Raw genomic sequence first — 21,432 nt, 5'->3', positions numbered from 1 at the left:
GATACCCTTCCAGACATGACGTCACATTTGACGTCACGTCACATCAGTGGCTTGTCACATGGAATTGGTTGCATGACGTCTCCTCAATGGCATGACGTCACCAGATACTTAGCAACAGGAGTGGTTGTGTGATTTTGCATTTGCGGAATCTGCGTAAGCAATGTAACGTCATATTGATGGGATGATGTCACATCAAGAATTTTACAACAGGCATGAAGTCATATGCCACTCTATATCGGGTGTATGACGTCACTTAAGTTAAAAGACACCATAAATATATTATCTGGCAAATGGCACCACTTTGAATGCGGCATGGAATCACACCAACTACGTTATTCACAACTAGTGCGTGACAGCAGTAAAGCAGCATAACTTGATAGTCAAACATTGACGTCAGAATATTAATTAATAACGACATAACAGGTTTATGTTGTTGCCCCTAGGCATGACGTCACTTCCGGTAAAAGCATGTGTCGTGAATATTTAGATAAAAAAAATAAGTATTTGATAACATGAAACGTTTGGAATATTTTACAAGGTGTAATGAGTGAATCATATTTATCTTTGAGAACTTGTTGTATAAAGCCATCTAAAAAGATATTTATTGAACCAGGAATATTAATGTCAACGTTTCTACTTGTTAAATGGACGAAATATTTGAAAATAATAATTGAATGGAATTTTGCTATGAATGATATAATAATTGTTAGATACTTGTTATTATGGCTTTACAAGTAATACATAGTTTTTAATATAATATAAAGTTGTATTTCTATTTGTGTGTCGCAATGCTTGCAAATCCTGACATAAAATACCAACTTTTCGTGTGTCTTACTGGTTTACTATCTTCATAATGGGTAAGTAGTACAAATCTAACAGCAGAAACAAAAATCGCATGCTTTTTTCTTGAAACATTTTAAACTTTTGATTTTTTCAGGATGTACGCCAATTACCCCAAAAGATCTAAACCATTAATGTGTAGTGCCAGACCCCCCACCCCTCTGGAATTTAAAACCCCCTGGAAAAAAATAAATACAGTAACTGTTAAGGAAAAGGGGGCATTCCCCCCCCCCCCCTACTCCCCTCTGGAAATTTCTGGGCGTATATATATTTCCTGGAACTACACAATTCATGGGGTAGTTTTACCAGCGTACTATTAGCGTAGATAATAATACTTAGCCTGCGAGAGATAGACCCCGCGCGCGAAGGATTGAGCGACAGAAAAAGAGTACCTTTTTTATCTGCTTAGTCGTGCAAATTCCTTGTTTATTGTAAAAAATAGAAACCCCAGAAGGGTCATGACTTTCGTCATGCAATAAATTGTTCCATACATTTATACGAAGAATGAACGGATAATTTTTCCCTTTTTTTATGTCTGTTCACTCCTTGCCCCTGGCTACGCTTTTGACTTTAACCCTGAGATTTGTCACACGCAACGGTTTTTCCTAGTCTCTAAACTCTACTACACTTGCGCAGGAGACTACGCATTTTCACGTGCGCCTTTGAAACCCAAATTAACGACTATTTGTTCTCCTGCGGATATTACTGGTACGTTCAGCTCATCAGTAAACTGTGATTGGGTGATTATAATTTGAATGACAGATAAAGTTTTCTGCACAGATGAAGTATTCACACTCGTGGAAAAGAGCCCGCTTTTGATTTTGATGGTCTCGACTTTCGCTCTTAAGATTGTTCTTTTGAACTTTCTGAAATCTTATATCACTTCACATATACACAGCAGCAACTATATCGTGTTTAGAAGGTCCAGATTTACTCAGAAGTGATAAACATGAACATTCCGTCGCGCATTTCAAGAAAGTTCCCACTTCCACTTCAAATAAGGTTTCATTCATGCGGTTACCTTCTTTGTAAGAAAAAACCTCCCAGTTGAATGAAATTATCCATTTATTATCTATTTTGCCACTAGAGAAGACATTTTTTATTTGTTAAGGGTATTTTAGATAAGCAACAAAATACAAGTATTACATTTAATTAAGTTACATGTTTTTTTAAGGTTTTCCACTCCGTAAATTAGTTTGCCAAGAAAACTTAAATTGTCAAAAGCAATTATCATCAGTTATCTCCCTAAATGTCTTGAAATAGGGGAAAAGTGTCCAATATTTTGAGTTGTTTTTCTCTTTTTCCACAGGAATGTTTTACTGCACCATGCGAAATGGCCAAGCCATACTCACGCGATAGACTTTGGCTAGGTGAGATAAAACACTGAAAATAAATAGAACGTTTCCTCTGCAAACTAAAAACATAAGTATTTGGTTTACCACACATTTAAAAGACCGATTAGAGAAAATAGAAGTTGCTGTTCTTGTTAAAATTACAACACTCCAAAATAACTAGAACAAAATTGCGTGTTCCTTTTAAAAATCAAATTAAAATATATTTTATCAAACTCTTCTGAAAGAAACACGCACAAATTTTGCTTTCATGTTGGGAACAATGACAAGAATAAAAAAGGCAAAAATTTACGCCATTTTGGAGCATTTCCTGTGATTTGTATGACCAACCATACAGTAGGCAGTGAGTAAAATATATATTTACCATCACTTATCAATACTTTGCATTTGTCTATACCCCGTAAAAGTAAAGATGATATTTTTGATATGCCTAAAGACATTATATCAATAAAGCGATTTTTTATAAAAACATTTTTTTCACAGATTATCATCTACACAGTAATAAAGGAGATTGGAGGCTAAAAGAATCCTCGAACAAACAGTGAGTTTTTTTTTCTCAGAGTGCAGCTCTACCAAACGGCATGTCCTATTTCTTTTCTGACTTGTTTAGAACTTGTAATAATCCATATAAAAATATTTAAAAAAAGTGAAAAAAAAATTGCAAAATAAAACAGAATGCAAACATGCACTAGGCTTGTTAGAGCTGTAACTTATCTCTGATTTTAACTTTGGCTATACTTGGGCAATGGGCGTAGCAGTGTTCCTAATCAAAGGGAATACTAAAAGGAGAAGAGGCCAAAAATGTTTAATGAAATGTTGTATGGTTGAATCTGTATTAACCATATAATAGTTTGGAGTCTTGAATTCAAGGCTCTACAAAGCTGTAGATTTTCATCTCTAAAAAGGATGAAAATAGTAACTTTTATGCAAATGGCTATTACAGGATAATTTTTTAGGATTACAATTTTGAACTGCAAGCTTTTAAAAAAGCGAGAATTACCAGGTTTGTGTAAAAAAAGTGACCGATTCTTAGATTCTGAAAAAAAAGATAATTTTCTAATCACAAACTATTGTCTGGTAATCCTGCTTTTCTGTAAATAGAAACGAAATAAGATCCAGACTGCAGACAAGCATTGCTTTCTTATAAAGCAATTGCAAACATAAATAAATATATCACAATTATTAGCTAGCAAAAGGGCCAGAGTATTATACGAATCTGTGCCCTTGGGAGGGGGGAGGATTTATTTTGATAAGGCGAAGCCTGTCACATAATTTTTTGTTAAGTCCTTTTTTATCACGAACAAATGGTTCGTTAGTTTGAGATTTTGGTAGTCTAGGCATTGCTGGTCTGCGTGGGAGGATTCAGTCACCTGAAGGTATGCTTCCCCCTCTCCCCCTTTTGCTGATAACTTGATCATGTGATATATACTGTTGCATTCAATTAGGTGATCTTGTTACTCATCTGAAGTTTTCCACATAGTTCATTGTTGCTTTCTGCATCAATACCAGAGATTTATTTATTGCTATAAAGAAAACAGTCTCCAAGAAGCATTTGATGCAAACATGAAAGTGTTTAATAAAAGGAAATAGTATCGTTCAAAACATATAATTGTTAAATAAGTCGTTTTACTAGGACCCCCCAACTCTAATAAAGCTGAGTTGTTTGATGTCTCAATCGGGTACTCAGGGGGGTAGTGTTAGGTTTTCATGGGCTGAGCAGGTGATTCGTCTGAGCACAGGTGGTCCTCAAATACATACACCATGCATATGCGTTAGCATCAGTGGGAAGGGGGGACTGGGGGGAGGTGGGTTAAGCTACCCTTTAGGCTAAGCACAGCCTTTGCTTACCCAACACAGGCAGCCCATACTTTGTAAGAAATTCTGAAGAGAATCTCAGTTCTACTATTCGTCTGAGGAGATTGTGATAGCTGCCAGTGTTGGAAGGACACATAAAATTGTCTGCTCACGGGGTTCAGCTAGCATTTAGGCATATAAGACGGCCTAAAGATAATCTGAAAATTCCTTTTGGAATGGTTTGGACGCATCCTTATTTCGGCTAGTGTGCTTTGGGTAGTCTTCTTGGGGTTGGAGGTTGAAACGACTTTCATTGGACCTGAATTTTTGGCACAGTTAACCTATTTTGGAGCATATGATATTTTTCCGAGTTAGTTTGCAGTTGTAAACCCAAAAAAAAGATGAATTTCAATGGAATCCACTAGTGGTACCTCAAGACAAAAAAAACTAGATTATAGTGAGATGCATTTGCTACAACTTCAAGTCCATGAATGCCTTTACTATAGTTATTAGAAATTCAGCATAGCTTGCGACAATAGCCATTCCGACATTGTCAACTTCGATTCTTGGTCTTCGATCTTTTTTTGTGTGTGTGAGTTTGATGCATTTGCGATTTTTTCGAATCTATTTTGGCCCAAAATGTAAAAAAAGATTTGCGATTCAATTTTGGAAAAAAAAATGAAAAATGGAATAGGCATGTGGCTTTACCTATAGTACAACTGACAACTTGTCAGTTTATCGTATTGTCCAACAAATGGTTGGCGCCATCGGCAAAGGGCGTTTCCTCGATCACTCATTCCTGGTTTTGGTATTTGTGACGAGTAGGCGTTCGTTGTTGATTGGTGAAGACGTCGACAGCAGCGGATTGATCATCGACGTAAGGCACGACACTGCAGACACAAGTAGCACTTTACTAGGCGTGGCAGGCTTCTAGGCTTAAGGTTTTGGCAATGATGATTTTGGTGCTCCAGCAATGTTGTTTTAGCATGTTTGGATCTTTATCTCCATAATCGGGAAATAAAAGGTAAAAAAAAAAAAGTTTCCCGATGCCAGGTTGGAAAATATGTATGTAAGCATATTTACCATACCTTTTTTCGAAATGGGCATTTTAGTCAATATATTTGTTTAGTCGTTTGCGAGATTCCGGTTTCAAACTCCTCAAGTCTTCGTTATCTTCTTCGTCTTGTCGATTTTTTTGGATTTTTTTCTAAAAAGCTTTTTTTCGATCTTGGTATTTGAGCGCCATCTGTTTTGATTTGCCTCAAGGCTTTTTGAAATTTTGAATTGTTCACAGATCTCTTATTCACCCTAAAAATAAATACCTCTAATTGTAGTTAGAAAACCAATGTAATCTGTTTTGCGGTAACAATTTGATATTTAATGTAACATTGTGATTTGTATCAAACATTGGGTACATAAGTATTAATAAAGTTGTTTTTCTCACTTTAATTTGTCCGTGACTTTTTTGCAATCTTTCTGGATTCTCAAAGTCCCTTGAGTCGATCTCCCTTGAGTTTAATAACACCAAAACACAGTGTCAATTTAGCGGAGCTTCTCGGCACTCGATCCCCGACTAAGTTAAATTGGTTTAAGAAAATGTGGTAGCTGATATTGGTTATCCACCGACTTAAGTTCTCGTGGCACGTGGTTACAAGTTGTCACCAAATAACATCGTATGGCACCCAAACTTGGTAAACGTCATGTAGGTGGTCCAACGAGATCGTAACGGTATGTGTGACATCATTGATGATAGCATCAATAACTAATATAGAAACCTCGTCAGAGGCAACTAAAATTGATGTCATTTTAGCAAATTTTGGTTTTACCAGTGCAACGAGATGGTCACCTGATGTATGACGTCATTTACACGTCGGAAGTAGTCATAAAGCTTTATTTTAAAACGAAAAAAACGTATTTTGTGGGTTTGCAGTGCCGACATCTTTGGTGATCCTTTTGATAATCTTTTTTAGTTTACCAAGATTTTTCCGAGATCTCTTTTGTTGCTTCAACACCTTTTTGCCATCTTTTTGGTTGCTCCCAAGATCTTTTTGCCATATCTTTTTGGTTGCTCCCAAGACCTTTTTGCCATATCTTTTTGGTTGCTCCCAAGACCTTTTTGCCATATCTTTTTGGTTGCTCCCAAGACCTTTTTGCCATATCTCTTTGGTTGCTCCCAAGACCTTTTTGCCATATCTTTTTGGTTGCTCCCAAGACCTTTTTGCCATATCTTTTTGGTTGCTCCCAAGACCTTTTTGCCATATCTTTTTGGTTGCTCCCAAGACCTTTTTGCCATATCTTTTTGGTTGCTCCCAAGACCTTTTTGCCATATCTTTTTGGTTGCTCCCAAGACCTTTTTGCCATATCTTTTTGGTTGCTCCCAAGACCTTTTTGCCATATCTTTTTGGTTGCTCCCAAGACCTTTTTCGCCATATCTTTTTGGTTGCTCCCAAGACCTTTTTCGCCATATCTTTTTGGTTGCTCCCAAGACCTTTTTCGCCATATCTTTTTGGTTGCTCCCAAGACCTTTTTCGCCATATCTTTTTGGTTGCTCCCAAGACCTTTTTCGCCATATCTTTTTGGTTGCTCCCAAGACCTTTTTCGCCATATTTTTTTGGTTGCTTCCAAGACTTTTTTCGCCATATCTTTTTGGTTGCTTCCAAGACCTTTTTCGCCATATCTTTATGGATTTCTCGCAAGACCTTTTTCGCCATATCTTTTTGGATTTCTCGCAAGACCTTTTTCGCCATATCTTTTTGGATTTCTCGCAATACCTCTTTTTGGCGATCTCTTCATTTATTTTCTCCTTCATTAACGACCAATGGTCATTCTGTAATATATAGGTTTGGGCACGCCTAACGGCGGAACTCTACACCGCAATATTATTTTTGTTCTATAATTATAAAGCTTTACAACTCTACTCGTGACGTTATCGATGGCGACACAAATCACGTGACTATCTTGTTGAATCCCCTGACACATTCATTTGCTACATGACATCTATCAAAATGTTTTGTCTGATGTTTTGAGGTTGTGGCCACCATACCATTTACCACCAAGTTACCATACCGCTGCCCCACTCTTATAAACTGACCACTTTGTTGGACCCTTGTCATCAACCAAGTTAGTTTTCCTGACGATGTTTCTTGAGTGTTTGTTTTTGTTCTCGATCACCTCCTGCAAGTTTGTTTTTGATTGCGTCATAGGTGACGTCACACGTCGAATGACGTGTTCGGTTTTCATTCGATGTCATTTTGTGACGGCTGGACACATAAAACCTTGCACGAGAGAACCCTTTTGCTAATATCCTTTGATTGATCCTAAAAACATTTTTACAGCCAATTTTGAAATGCTTAAAATCATTCACGTTTGATGTTGTTCTTTGCAAAATTCCACTGCTTTTTATCAAACATTCTGGCCTTTTTCACACGTCCCTTTTATCTGTACCCCAGGCTTTCAGGCAGGCTTTTGTTAATCTTGTTTCGTTTGGCTTACCGTCCCAGACTCGTACTGGAACCAAATTGAGGTTTTTACTCTATTGGGATGCTAGTTTGCGTCCCACTAGAGGTTTTTTCCTCGGCCAAAACAACACTAACCCTCAGTGGTGTAAGAGAGCATGCGTGGCCGTGTTTAGGCCGCGTGGACTGGGTGCGATTCCCAGCTGGGGTGTTGTTAAAGTGCCCAAATATTCCGTTCGAATTGCTTTGAATTTAGCAACATTAGTCCAAATGGATAGGAATAGGGGGCCTTGGGCTAATTTGCTTTTAGCTAATTGACCCAAAAATTTGTCATTATTTCAAAAAACATTGTCAGTGCAAATGTCAGTTCTACTAACAAAGGTACCATTGAATTCCGTTATATTTTCAAAAACCGAATTCAGGAGAGATCAATCGATAAGATAAAAAAGCTCGTGAAAACTGTTTTATACGGAAAGGTAAAAATTCGTTAAAACAAGAAAATTTGACAACACTCTTCGATGTTTAAGAGTCTAATGTTTAAGAAAAGTTCCACTGATTGTTCTCGCGATTTTATTTATTTTTTATATTTGAGAAAATTTTACTGTCTCCACTGGAAACACAAAATAAACACTGATACAAATCATCATCACGATGGCAAGTGTGAAGTCATTCGGATGCGTTAATTGAGAACACAAGACATAACAGCTATATACTTTATTTCTAAGACTAATTAAACGAAAAATACTATCATTCAAATACTATCGTTAAATTGTTTTAAATGCCTCTTTAAGTTTTGTTGCCGTGATAGCTAATATCTAATATTTACAGTGATCTTAAACAATGTTTTTTTTTTCTTAATTTCTCATTGCTCGCAACTCGAAATATTTTCTAACATATAGGATTTTAATATTTTTCTCTTTTGATACTGGGGAAAAAATGAACAGTCTCTGAAATTATGTGTTATTCTCTTTTCGTAGTTCTCTTCTGGAGTTTAACCACTGATTTTAAATTCTTCTTTTTCAGTATCAGAGTTCTTTATTTTTCTCATAAAATCATCCAACCTCGACTTTATCGATTCCACGGGCTTTCCTTTACAAGCTCGCGGGCTCACAGTTTGCCCGTCTTTGGAGTATTTTGAGCACGAATCTTTCTTCTTCATTTTGAGCCCCGCTTTCAGGTCTCTTATCACGACTGTGTCCGTATCGGCGGGAAATGGAGTTGGCTGTCTCCCCGGCGTTGGCGAGTTTGGTTTTGATTGTGGGAATCTCTGTGGGTAGGAACACTTTAATTCCTCTTCTGTCTCCCAAGAGCTTTGGAAAATAGCTTGTTCTGGCGTTATAGTAAAAGTATCCGTTGATATATTATCTGGTTCATGTTCGTCTTCGGAAGGAGGAGGCGGAGGAGGAGTTTTAAATGTAAGATAGACGGGTGTTGATTTCAGTGGCGGGAGTCTTTCCGATAGCGAAAACTCACTGTCTGAGCCAAACCCCTGTTTCTCTGCCTCGCTAATTTTCTCCTCTTTGTGTAGTATCGAAGGCAGAGTCCCTGAAAACCTTTTTTTTCTTTTCTTGGTTTCTTTCTTTGTTCCGCCCACTGGTCTGGGTCGAATAATAGCAGGAAACACAATCCGCAAGCTCTCCTCAACTTGCTTAGAATGCTCGTTTGATGTCTGTTCTTTTTCTTCAGAGAGAGTAGTTGGCAAATTCTCAAGCTTCTTACCTTCCACTTCATCTTTAAACCTCACGCTTCGTCTTCTTTTTGGTTTAATTTCTCTCGGTTCTGGTTCACCTCTGGTGAAGTTCTGCCACTTTTTAAGTATATTTTCCGCCATCTTCCTCATCTCTCCATCTTTTATTTTCTCTATCTCGCTCACAGTCTCGTAAGAATACGTCGATTCCCCCATTTCGTTTTCATTTGCGGATAAAAGTCTGGACATGGCTTGCTTTATTCGTAAATAGTGAGCCAAAGAAACCCCATCTAGTGCTTCAATGTCCATCATTTCTTGCCTCGCCTTTTTTCGAAGTTCTTCTATCTTATCCACCACATCTCTGTCGTTGGATTCTTTCCGATCTGTTGAGGCGGAGCTCCGTCCGTGAGAGCTTGAAGGCGGTGTCACTTCGTACTTTCTGTAATTTCGCATTTTTGCGAGTTTTAAAATTCTACTTCTTCTTTCTTTACAATCCTCTAAACTCAGCGCTAAACCAGACAGTATTTTCTTTTCTTCCTAAATTTGTGCTGCTTTCTAAAATGGAAACCGGGCTTCTCCTTTCTCGGGTTTTAAGCAAATACTGAATAAATCGTCTAGATGCGTGATTTTATAGCGTTTTCATTTTAGAATAGAACACTTAGGGTGGGCTAACATTATTTACACTACACATTATCAGCTAATTTGAGAGGTCTTTGACAATGGCTTGATTCTTTTAAGAAGAAAGAGTAATTATCTAAGGGGTCATTAACTAATGGGACTAAGTTCTTTGTTTATGGTTGTTGGGTTTTTGTTGTGTGATTGTGTCGTCTTAGGGAGTGTCAGCCTTTTTCCAGTGCGTGCGTCCGTCAAGCTTGTTTTAACCTAGTTAGAAATTCCTGCTTTTTTGTGCGAACGTGCCGTTGCCAGCTTTGGTATTTGTATATGCGTTTCCTTTAAATAGCTGATTTTATTACTGTAATTTTAATGATTAGTTGCTGTTTGGTTGGAGTCGCAAATTACTCTTATTCGTAAACAGTATAGAAATTGTTTTCGCTTTAAAGGGAATTTAAAGGATTTTGGAGGTCGTCGCATTTCGAAGGTCGTTCTTCAAACCTAGAATCGTCTCTGCACACGATGTGTTGCTCGTTCATTCAATATCCATGAAGCTCGGCGAGTTGCCATACGTTTAGAGTTTTATCAGCGGCGACGACGGGTTAGGATCACATTTGCTATTAAAACGTTTAGCGATGCTTTGCAAAATGTTTTCATTATTGCCTTTAAACAATAAATAATAAAAAATACCTTATTTTGTAACTTGTTTGGTTTTACCTGTTTAGAAGTCAATCAACAAAAAATAAATTTTTAAAACAGAAATTTATTCATTATTTATACAATTGTTACAATCTACTTAGTAGCCTATATTCTGGCGTTTGGTGTTGTTTGTTGTTGTTGTTTTCTGCGAAAAAACACACCCCGAGTGTTTCCTATTTTTTTTTTAACAAAATCAAAGATGGTGGCTACGAACACTGGACTTTGGCTACGGACACTTGGCTGTTTTTTTTTTTTTTTTTTTTTTTCACGATAGTAACACCAACAAACGCCTGCATGTAGGCTATTTACAGTGAGTATATTGCATTGAATCTCTACTCGAGACTGAATGTATAAGTACGTATTAAATAAATGGGATAATCGCAGCCAATTCCCTAGAGCCCTTACCGGGTTTACTGGTTCGTAAATGAGCCGTGAGGGTCTGGGACGAATTTCGTTTACTGTGACGTCAGAGCACATCCACCACAGGAAACTCGGTTAGTACTTCTGTAACTAGGCTGGCATTCTTTCCTTGCGGATATGCTAGGTCTCATGGGGCAACAGTGGCAGCATCTTTTCATTTTTTTCTCTATTTCTCTCTATTCTCTCTCTATTACTTATGTCCATACTAAGCAGAAACGTGCCCTTGGACCACAGATATCCCATAAGTGAAGTAGCACGGCACCTCCAAGCAATCTTCATCCACAGACAGCCCTCACGTTTCACGTGTCTTCAGCTGTCAGAATCACTAAGGTTGCCTAGATACCGTCTGTAGCTTTTGGGCTTGGCTTCAATCTTTTTGCGACCTGAAATTATAAATGAAGACCTTTGCTTAGAGATTTAGTCAGCTATACCTTTATTGCTATGCTTTTGATTGTTGGCGGGGGAAAATAAACCAGTAAAAGGTTGACGCGGTTTGTTGTACGCTTAGCTCTAAAAAAAAGAGACCTTCGCTCCTAAGGGCTAACGATCGAAACGTCAGCGCAGCTACTTTCCTTTTAAAGCCAGAATAAACAACAAACCTTTTTCCCCTTTGTGTTGAATTATTTCCCAATTCTCACCACGATAACAAGTCTTTCTAAATACCAATGTGTAGTGGGGATATTGCAATCGCCATCTTCTATACACTTCAGAATTCGCAGCGTTTTAGTAAAAGACAAAAACATAGATTTAAATACATTTTTAGATAGAATAAGATGTGATTCCTACAAAATGATAAAACACAGAAGTTGAAGCGGATGGCTATCTTTGCAATGTCTAGATGCCACTATCTTTTTATACTCTCATAAGCGTTACAAATCTCCAAACCCTTCCCCGTGACGTCTTCACATCCCGTGGCGTCGTACCTTGTTCCCAGGTCACGCTCCCTGACTCTGACTCACTGTCCGCGGGTGGTCTGGACCAAGGTTTGCTGCTGCTGCCTAGCTTGGATGCAGCGAGTCGATATGTATCACCCTAGAAACATAAAACAACGTGTGAACGAGCGAGTAAATATGTATCACCCTAGAAACATAAAACAACGTGGGCGGAACGAGCGAGTCGATATGTATCACCCTAGAAATATAAAAAAACGTGTGCGGAACGAGCGAGTCGAAATGTATCACCCTAGAAATATAAAAAACAACGTGTGAACGAGCGAGTCGATATGTATCACCCTAGAAACATAAAAAACAACGTGTGCGGAACGAGCGAGTCGATATGTATCACCCTAGAAACATAAAAAACAACGTGTGCGGAACGAGCGAGTCGATATGTATCACCCTAGAAACATAAAACAACGTGTACGGAACGAGCGAGCCGATATGTATCACCCTAGAAACATAAAACAACGTGTGCGGAAAGAGCGAGTCGATATGTATCACCCTAGACATATAAAACAACGTGTGCGGAAAGAGCGAGTCGATAGGTATCACCCTAGAAACATAAAAAACAACTCGTTGTTTGCAAGATCATGTAGCACAGACGCTGTTTTGAAGTATCTGAAATATTTTGGGTGTAAAAAAAAACAGTTTTCTTCTATACCAATCTATGTATTATGAGTTCACCACAACCAGTTCCATTGATCATCGACCTTTAAGACCTTTTTTGCCTTTGTTTTGAATATTTTTTCAAACAAATATCATCATTTAAACTGAGGAAGGATTGATTCTTACAGTGATTCAAGCAGATTTCATTCGCTAATGAATAAAAATGTTATTCCATATGGTTTTATATTCTAAAAAAACAGGCGTAACACATAGTCGGATCAACGGATTCCACACAGTTTACTAATAGTTATAAAAAGAACTTCACCTCATTATCAGAAGACATGTCTCCATATTTCCACTTTCGACCAGACCCAGGCTTCCCAAACAGCCCATCATCACTACGTTCAGAAGCAGACGAGGGGGGCCTTGGGCTAGACCAGCTCTTACTGCTATTGCCCCGATACATGTGTCTGCCCTTGTCTGGTTTGGAGCTGGACCTTCCCAGCATGCCTCGGTCTTGTTTAGGACTCTGGCTCCCAAATACGCCCCGCCTCGGGCTTGCTTCACCTTTAACAAGACAAACAAGAAAAGCCTGCTTAGACGACTCTCTTTTGGGGTTATAAGTACAGTATAAGAAGAAAAGGGAAGGAAATTTGAATTGGGTTACGTGTGGTCTCGAAAGGTCAGAAATGACTACGCCCGTCACGCCAGAGAACATATAACAAATATTTAACAACTTTAAAGAATGAAGAACTGGCCTGCAGGCTTAACAAACAGTAGGACATTCATTCGCATTTCCAGGAAAGGAGAGAAAGAATTATGAGGGGAATAACTGCACCGCAAAAAAAAAAAAAAAAAAAATATTAGGAAGGCTTACTTTCAGTGTCAAACCCTGCTGGCCAAGAGACTCTTGGAGGCGCACCGTTCTAAACGAAAATGAATGATTCTCATCATTGTCAACATCACTGTCTGTAGCAACAACGTTATGGCTTACACAATTATCATCTTCATCATCAACATCATCATCACCATCATCTTTATTATCACTATCATCATCTACAGCATGATCATAATCATCACCATCTTAACACATTGACCCCTCAACCGGCCTGTACCGGCTTTGAGAAGTACCCACAACCCAAAAAATTCATAAATGCAAAATAAACACAACAAGATGAAGATACTCAGGCATCTAAGGGATAAATGGTCTTGAAGATATGCATCCAACCAAGGTGTTTTCAACTACTCTTAAGCCAAATAATAGCAAAGGTTCTTTGAAGAATTTCAAATCGAACAAGGAAAGAAAAGCAGAACACCCCTCTCAATAAAACGCTCAAAATACCACACAAGGGATCAGCAAACACAGCTCAAGACACAAATAGATACCTTTATTCTGATCCTCCAGGTTCATTTCCACGCCCTCAAAATACAATGTCCACTCCTTGAAGGCTTGTAACACCACTTGGATGCCTTAACGGATTGCAAAGCATTCTGGGAGATCCAGGGGAAAATTCACGAGGGGAGGGCCAGTCAACACTCCTTTCCCCAAAGTCAGATGGTTTTTTATAAGTCTTTTCACCCCGAAGCCAAACAAATCAATTCTAGGTCATACAGACCCAGAATAGCAGTGAAAACAATTTTGGAATCAATTTGGTTTCAGAAAAGACAGCATTTAGGAGAGCTGTGGTGATTTATTAGAAAATTATTTTCTCATCCAGGCAAAGCCAAACAAGAACAAATCATCATGAATCCCCCTTTGCTTGCAAATATCCACAAGCAAAGAACTCAATTATGCCCCGATAGACTTCATAATGTCCTGAGACACTCTCCTAATATGCTCATAGCTGTATTTTTGATAAAAAATACAAGCAACCATCAACTTGTGCTCGCTTCAGCACAATGACGAGGGATTAAAAGTGGGGACCGCAAAGCACTGTTGGAAAGCTAGGATACCACTGACTAGGTGCAGCTGTGTTTGACTTTGATGGGCTGTATAAAACTAAGAATAGGGGGGAGGTATCTGTTTTCAGTCTGTTTTTTGTAAATTCAGCTCAAAAATAGCCAGCAGTCAATGGGTTAAGGCTTAGTAGAATACTTCAGGGGCCATATCATAATCATCATCATCGCTGTCATCAACAGTGTTGATCAACACCACAAATAAAAACACAGCATCACTTTGCTTGGAATCACGTCTAAAATCGTATCATTATATGACTCTTATCATCATGAACACATCTTAAACACCATCACCAACCTCATCATTATCATCACCAAATGAGGGAGAGAGAAGACTACACTTACTGTGCTTCCAACTTGAGACACACTTTCAAAGTCATCATCAACAACTAGGAAAAAACACATGGTCATCAGATAATTATAAATTGAAAGATGAAACATAATTTACATGCAAGCCTTGGGAAAGGTCAATGATGCAAGATTACAAAATAAGGGCTGTAAAACCGTAGATTGTCTACAGTTGTTCTCCTTACACAAAACAAGACCAAGAATTCTATGATGTTAGATGCTAAGATCTGCACCTAAGTATAGGAGAGGTACAAGGCAACCACTCCCCCATACATTTCTTCTCACTCAATTTTTAGGCTGGGAAGAGGGGAGGGTTGTAGGTGGGTGGGTGGGAGGGGGGGGGGGGTGTGTGTTCTTGACCCATTTCATGTTGGAGAATGTACTTACGAGTATTAGAGGAGAATATACTGTCACCTGCCAACAAAAACATGCACAGTAAATGTCAGTAACAAGAAAAAATAGAGCATGGAAACACACAATATGAGGGGATATATTGAGTCACAGTCCTCATCTTGCTTTCTTGGGTTTAAAAGAGGGGCAAAGGTAAGCTAATCAGGCTACTGTAATAGTAGATGTGAGCATATTACCATCTGATGATCGGTCTGTAGGGAGTCCTGTTATGACCCTGAAAGAAGATGACAGAAAAGTAGATTAGAGGGAAAAAATATTGCTAAGTTTCTTAACAAAACAAAACAGGCTACAGTAAATGGAATTTAAAAAAATGAAAATGGATGGGATGAGAACATGGTGGAAGAATCACCTTTTTAAATTAACTGAAAAGTTAAGATACTGTATATATTATACATTATACAATATAAAAAAAGTTGACCAGCTCTTCCATTGATTATTGTTCACTATAAAAATGGTCTACTGTATGTGCGAGAAAAAATTTACAGAATAATCTGCAATTGAAGTCTGGTGTTTATAGACAACACTGTTTGTAATTGAGAATATCTTGAGCCTATGGAAATAGATCTTTTGTGTAAATTGGTATTCATCTGGAGTATAAAATGCCAGTGCATCAGCTTCAAAAAAGGAGTGGTAAAGCTGAAGAAATTACCTTGCACACCTTGCACATATACTGACTTTGACATCTTCTTGGTTTGGAATTAATTTATTAGATCCCTGAAAAGGCAAAGGCCTGGTTTAGATAAATATTTAAGTAGCTGTCATATTTTCTTGTCTTGAATACTTCACAGTAAGCACAATACCTTTGCTAATTTGACTCCGGATTTCGGGATGTTTTCAACACCTTCTGATTCAAGATCACTGTAGTTTTCTTCAAAAAAATGTTATATAAAATCTTATTATCCACTATCCAATATAAAAGGATAAACACAAACAGCAGGAATTATAATAGATTATCCCATACCTGTTCTAACACAGGGATAAGCGCCCTCCCTAGCTAAGCCTATCCACCCACAAGCTTTCCTTTCCCTTCCACTGTGCACAATCAGGCCAAATATATTCTGGTGGCTTAGAAAAAACACCCCACTTGACTGAGAGATCCACTCAGTACCACTGAGGGGGGAGTCAAGCCACAAAAAATATGATCCACTTAAACAAAACACTTTTAAATAAAATCCTGACAAAGAATCTGACAAATCAGGCCCTGTTGTCTCACCTAAAACTACTGTACCAGCATCATCATTGTCATCTTTTAGCCCATTCAAAGCAGGACCAGGTGGATAGTCCTGTGAGCTTGTTTTCTCCATCAGCAGGGCTTGAAGCTGGCGACGATGCTCCTCCGCTGCTGTCCTGTGGTTCTTACATTTGTGGGATCTGCTTGACCTAAAAAGACAAAAAAGAATGTGTTTAGTAACCATTTTATTTGGTTCCCTCTTGGGTATTCTAGATATTGTTGATGATGTTGTGGTTTGAAATGCTTCTTGGTTTGAAATTGTTAAAACTGGTTTGAAAAGGGGATATTTGCATTATCTTTTATCTCAAGTTCTTTTAGTTACACCTCCCAACCCCCAAAAAATCCAAGCCCCTGTTTTATTAATGACTCCCCAAAAATAAAATCCCTTTTAGAATGCTAGGTATCCAAAAATGAGCTAGTTTGAAAAATTCAAACCAGTTTGAAAAAAATTCAAACCATGCCACATTTGAAACCACAACACAATGATAATGCATCAACTCAGTCTATGCTTTGCTTGATCCATTATTTGTTTCTGTGACACTACAGTACAGCCGGGAAGAAACTTTTAAAAAAATTGTGTGCGAATTCTGTGTGAATTTTGTGTGTAGTTTGAGAGTAATTAGATTCTGATCAAATTTTGTGTATTGTTGGCTTCCAGTACAAAACAGACTGAAGGGTGATGAGCAACTCAATTTCATTTAAATTTTATAAAAACAAAAAAATACCTGTGCCTGACTACTGTGTCACATAAATGCATTAGCTTGCAAAAATAATCTTTGCAAAGGTGTCTTAGTAAGGAAATAAATTCACTTGCATGAACCTAAAATTCAATCAATTTTACAGTGGGTCCCTTTTCCACTAAAAATAACACATGGAAACATTATCTAAAATAATTAGACATACATATTCAAAATTAAACCCAAGCGACAGTGTCAAGCAAGTCAGACAAGGAAAAAGAACTGACCCATAGGAAGCTACAGAGTCACTGTCACTTGTATCTCCTAGAGTCTTTAGATCAGGGCGTAGCTTTAACTCCTCCCCTTCCAGATCAGTGGTGTCCATGGTTACCGGTTTGGGAGCTCCTTGCTTGACATGTAATGGGTAGCCAAGTCCTCTTTTGTCCAGGGACTCATCCTGGTGACCAAGATTCTTGCTTAACAATAAGCAGTAGAATATAAAACAACAAAAGTGTATCATTGAAAAGTGGATTAGACCAACACAAACTGCCTCCCTGAACTACCCCCCTCCATGGTTGGGAAACTGCGGAAATATGTTTTTGCGATGTCCTGTGTGGTCATGGGTGCTACTGTATATTACAAGATCAAATCAGCATAATAAGATAAACACTTCAGAGACATTTCATGAGAGAATACAATCCTATTAAACATCAGGTTCTCAACACAAGGCATTGTATTTCATGGGAAAACAAATCAACATAGTCATTCATAGTTTTCTGAACACCTTCACTGATACTTTAAATGTTAGCCCTTCAGCCCTTAACAAATTGTTACAAGAGGCCTTGTTGCATTGAGGCCTTCAACATAAAACTTCAATCCTTGAGCTGATTCACTTCAATGCAAACCACCTAATGCAGTTTTTTCCACAGCTAATTCTACATATCTAGTTATTATTGTGTGTGTTTTGTTTTTGGGACACAGCTACAAAACAAGCATAACTAACCAGTTCAGTGCTGTTCCAAGTTTGTGCTGAAATGAAAAAATAATAATAATAAAAATAAGTGCTGTTCCAAGTTTGTGCTGAGATGAAAAAAAATAATAATGATAAAAAAATATGGTTTGAAATTGTTGCTCAACACACACAATTAAAATAATTTACTATTAGCTAACAATTTCATTCTAAAACACATTTTTGTTTTTGTTATTTAAACTTTAAATTAATGGCATTTACTGTACATTTTGTGCTTTCAGATTGGCCAATTAGATTGATTCAATGGCTACCAAAGCCAGAAGGCAGTTTAGGAACTGAAAATAACTGTGAATACCTGAAGCTGCAGTGAAAATTACTGCTGGTAGCGTAGATGTAATCAAGATAGCTGCTTTTGAAACATTATGTCAACACAGTTTTCCAACACACCTCCATCATAATCCACAGTCTTATTTTTTGCTGGTCCATTTTGGTATTGGAAAAGTTCATCAAAGTCATGGGTAGGTACACGGGTGTCATTGTTCCACTGGCCCTTCTCTGCTGCCTTCTTGGTTTTAGATCCTGGTCTAGAGGGTTCTGTCTTTAAAGGCTTGCTCCCTGCAAGCCATGGTCTCTGGTAATCCCGCTGCTTGGTGTGGTCTTTGTAAGGGTCTGAGGTGTCAGGTGCAGCCCATGACTTTGCCAGAGCACTGCGCTGTACATCTCCTGAAATACAAAAGTCTGTTGGTCTGAGTTGTGTAACAATCACATTATTTTGAAAAAAAATTTTCTTTCTTCTTCACCTTTTAACCTGATCTATGGAATTTTGAAGGTTCATTGTTGGATGGTTTGAATTTCACAATGATTGTAGCAGAGCTACTGAGTACGCTATTGAACAGAAACGGAATTAAATTTACATAAGGGTTTAAAAGTTTTAAAGCTTGTTTAAAAATACTACACAAATCAGATTCAGGGGCTTTCAATATCAAACTGTCCAATTATTTGACTGACAGTAGAGTAAATACAAAACAAGCCGAGTTATTTAACAAATAGATCTCATTTTCTTTATGCTTCTGCTCTCTAAATGGTGTCGAACTTGACACATCATTCCTAGTGTGCCCAGTACTGTATTTTAATGTCACCCACTGCATACATTTTCAAGCCCAAACCCATGGCTTGGCTGTTTTAAATAATTGTGAAAGATATTTAAATTAAGAAACTTGTTATTTATTCTAAAAGTAACAAAAAAGGGAAACGGGCCAGGACAGGTCAGTATGAAGCGCTGATCGTCAGATCGATTTCTGTCAATGGACCAAAGAATTGTGCATAGCCGAGATGGATTTGGTGAAGGGAAGTATGGACATATATAAACTAACTGTTATTGTCATCTCAATGATTTTTTGGTTATTGGTGAGCATGTAAGACTGATAGATTGGGACATTGTGCTAGGTTTAATGGACCGGCAAACTGACTCACTGTTTTTATCATCAAATGATTTTCTGGTTATTGGTGAGCCGGTAAGACTGATGGATTTGGACATTGCACTAGGTGTCATTGACCGGCTTCCAGATGGTGGGCGGCCAAAACCACTCTGAAAGGAAAACAGGGAGGAGGATAAGAATTGGGTCAAGTATCAAAATTAAATACTATTTTAATACAGTGGAACCTAAATTTTACAAACTGGATTTTATTGATAACCTTGATTTTAGGATGACGCTCCTTTCTCCCGGCAGAAATACAGTGAAATGTATAAAAAATTACCTCAACCTTACAATATTAGATACAACACTTGATTTCACTATACAAATCTGTTCTCCCAAGCGTAATTTTGACCTTGATACAACGATATTACTAATTCTGTCTTATCAACAAGGGGAAAAGAACTCGAGACACCACACATGTTCATAACAGTTAACAATTTTTTACTTGATAGATCTTATTAAAGTCTTACAGAGAGTGACTCTACTCTTACACAGAGTAGAGTTACAATAATATTATTATTTTGTAATAGTTGATAATTAACCCAACCTCGCTACAACAATATTTTTTATGGATTTTTCTTGATATCGTAAAATCAAGGACCCCTTTGCAACGATACCTCGATTTTACAATACATTTTTGTTCTCCTGAGGCAGATCGTAAAATCCAGGTTCCACTGTAACATGAGTCACTTGACATTAGGGAAATTGGAAATGTCTTTTTAGATACGCGAACATTTCAATATCAGCCATTTGTTGGAAAATTTGCATTTCTTTAAAGATACCTTTGGCAGTTCACTATCAGGGTAGAGTTTCTTCAGCGACTTGATGAGATAGGGTATGGGTTGACTTGGCATGTCTTTGATGAGCTTGGCCATCAGGTCCTTAAGTAGAAATTATCACAGGGGGTTAAGTTCGAGTGTTATTCAACAGCTACAAGGTTTCTATCAAGTTACACCAAATTTTCTGGTGACCAGAAAGAATCATTCATTTTTCTGGAAATAGTTTAAAATCAGTCCAAGTGTTACCTCATGACCATGACTGTAACCTGACTAATGAAACATCAGTTGCATTGTGAGTAAACGTTTCCATCTGCTTTTAAGACTTGCTAACGGCTTGGAATTTACTGATAGAAATTTCTAAATGATGACCCAAACATTTCCAGCAAATGGAAACTAAAGACTAAAGCTTTGGATTAATGCTAGGAAAATAAACATACTTCAGACATTAACTATTTGGTAAATATAGCTAGAGCCACTATTATAAACTGCTAACAGTACTGTAATTAAAAGCTTATGAATTTAAAAGTCTTGCTCAAAATTTAATTGAAGCGTGCCTCATACAATCAATAATACGATACGAATTATTTCGTGCTATACTAGAATTGATTAAGGAACATCATGGTTCTAGCTAAAAAAACGTTATCAGGCTTTTCCCGCAACAGACACAAGAAAACTATGTCAATGAATGGCAGTTAAACCCTGACCTCTCTTCATAGCAACTGCAGCAACCAAGCGTGCGTAAAAAATAAAACAAAACAAAAAACTTACCTCAAATAACGGTCCGATTCGATGCTCATCCAAATAGCTCTGCACTTTCTTCGCTGTCATTTTACAAGTTTTTGTTAACACTTTAGCATTTGTCTACATCATGGCAGTTAAACGAAAGAAAAGTGTTGTTATTTCTCTACAACAACTTTCACATTCGCCCGCCATTTTGAAGAAAAACATTCACCCAGAAGCCTTTGGGGTCTAAACGGCCCTTGGACTAGGGCACTTGGGGGACGTTATATTTATTTTTCAAATAGTCTCGACCCCTTACGAAATGAAATATTGTTATTTTTCGAATACTGTATTTCTGATTTTCTAGAACATGTTTTCTTTTTCTATGAAATCCTAAGAAATAAATTCAACCCCATTTGACAACATTTATTGAGTAAAAGTCCTACACGAAGTACCTCC

General features: G+C 37.7%; 1 protein-coding gene and 1 long non-coding RNA gene across 2 annotated transcripts; one reads left to right on the top strand and one right to left on the bottom strand.

Annotated features, from left to right (window-relative positions):
• The first annotated feature begins 2,145 nt into the window (after nucleotides 1-2,145).
• On the top strand, nucleotides 2,146-3,863 carry LOC125573718. Its single transcript, XR_007314192.1, has 3 exons — nucleotides 2,146-2,210; nucleotides 2,676-2,733; nucleotides 3,638-3,863. It is a non-coding gene; the product is annotated as an uncharacterized LOC125573718 (long non-coding RNA).
• A 6,843-nt stretch (nucleotides 3,864-10,706) lies between these two features.
• Nucleotides 10,707-21,212, bottom strand: LOC5505277 (uncharacterized protein C8orf34 homolog). The gene is made up of 16 exons (XM_032373681.2): nucleotides 21,022-21,212; nucleotides 20,257-20,355; nucleotides 19,470-19,584; nucleotides 18,444-18,719; nucleotides 18,030-18,055; nucleotides 17,314-17,483; nucleotides 16,332-16,498; nucleotides 15,919-15,986; nucleotides 15,768-15,832; nucleotides 15,295-15,332; nucleotides 15,095-15,121; nucleotides 14,705-14,748; nucleotides 13,281-13,329; nucleotides 12,729-12,970; nucleotides 11,783-11,891; nucleotides 10,707-11,242 (listed from the first exon to the last, which is right to left on the bottom strand). The coding sequence occupies exons 1-16, from the start codon at nucleotides 21,079-21,081 to the stop codon at nucleotides 11,169-11,171; spliced, it is 1,629 nt and encodes a 542-aa protein (XP_032229572.2). The 5' UTR covers nucleotides 21,082-21,212; the 3' UTR covers nucleotides 10,707-11,168.
• Nucleotides 21,213-21,432: the final 220 nt, after the last annotated feature.

Source organism: Nematostella vectensis, chromosome 11 (assembly GCF_932526225.1).
Source record: "Nematostella vectensis chromosome 11, jaNemVect1.1, whole genome shotgun sequence".
NCBI lineage: Eukaryota > Metazoa > Cnidaria > Anthozoa > Actiniaria > Edwardsiidae > Nematostella > Nematostella vectensis.
Note: the sequence above shows the minus strand (reverse complement) of the source record. Positions and strands in the feature narration are given on the sequence as shown.

Bases quoted from the DNA above. Each gene is read 5' to 3' on its own strand.
- LOC5505277 (XM_032373681.2), bottom strand. From the start codon at position 21,081: ATGACAGCGAAGAAAGTGCAGAGCTATTTGGATGAGCATCGAATCGGA. The intron at 17,484-18,029 runs GTTAGTTATGCT...CTTGGTCACCAG, and splicing joins CTTGGAACAGCACTGAACTG to GATGAGTCCCTGGACAAAAG. The intron at 13,330-14,704 runs GTAAGTGTAGTC...ATTTTCGTTTAG, and splicing joins TGTCTCAAGTTGGAAGCACA to AACGGTGCGCCTCCAAGAGT.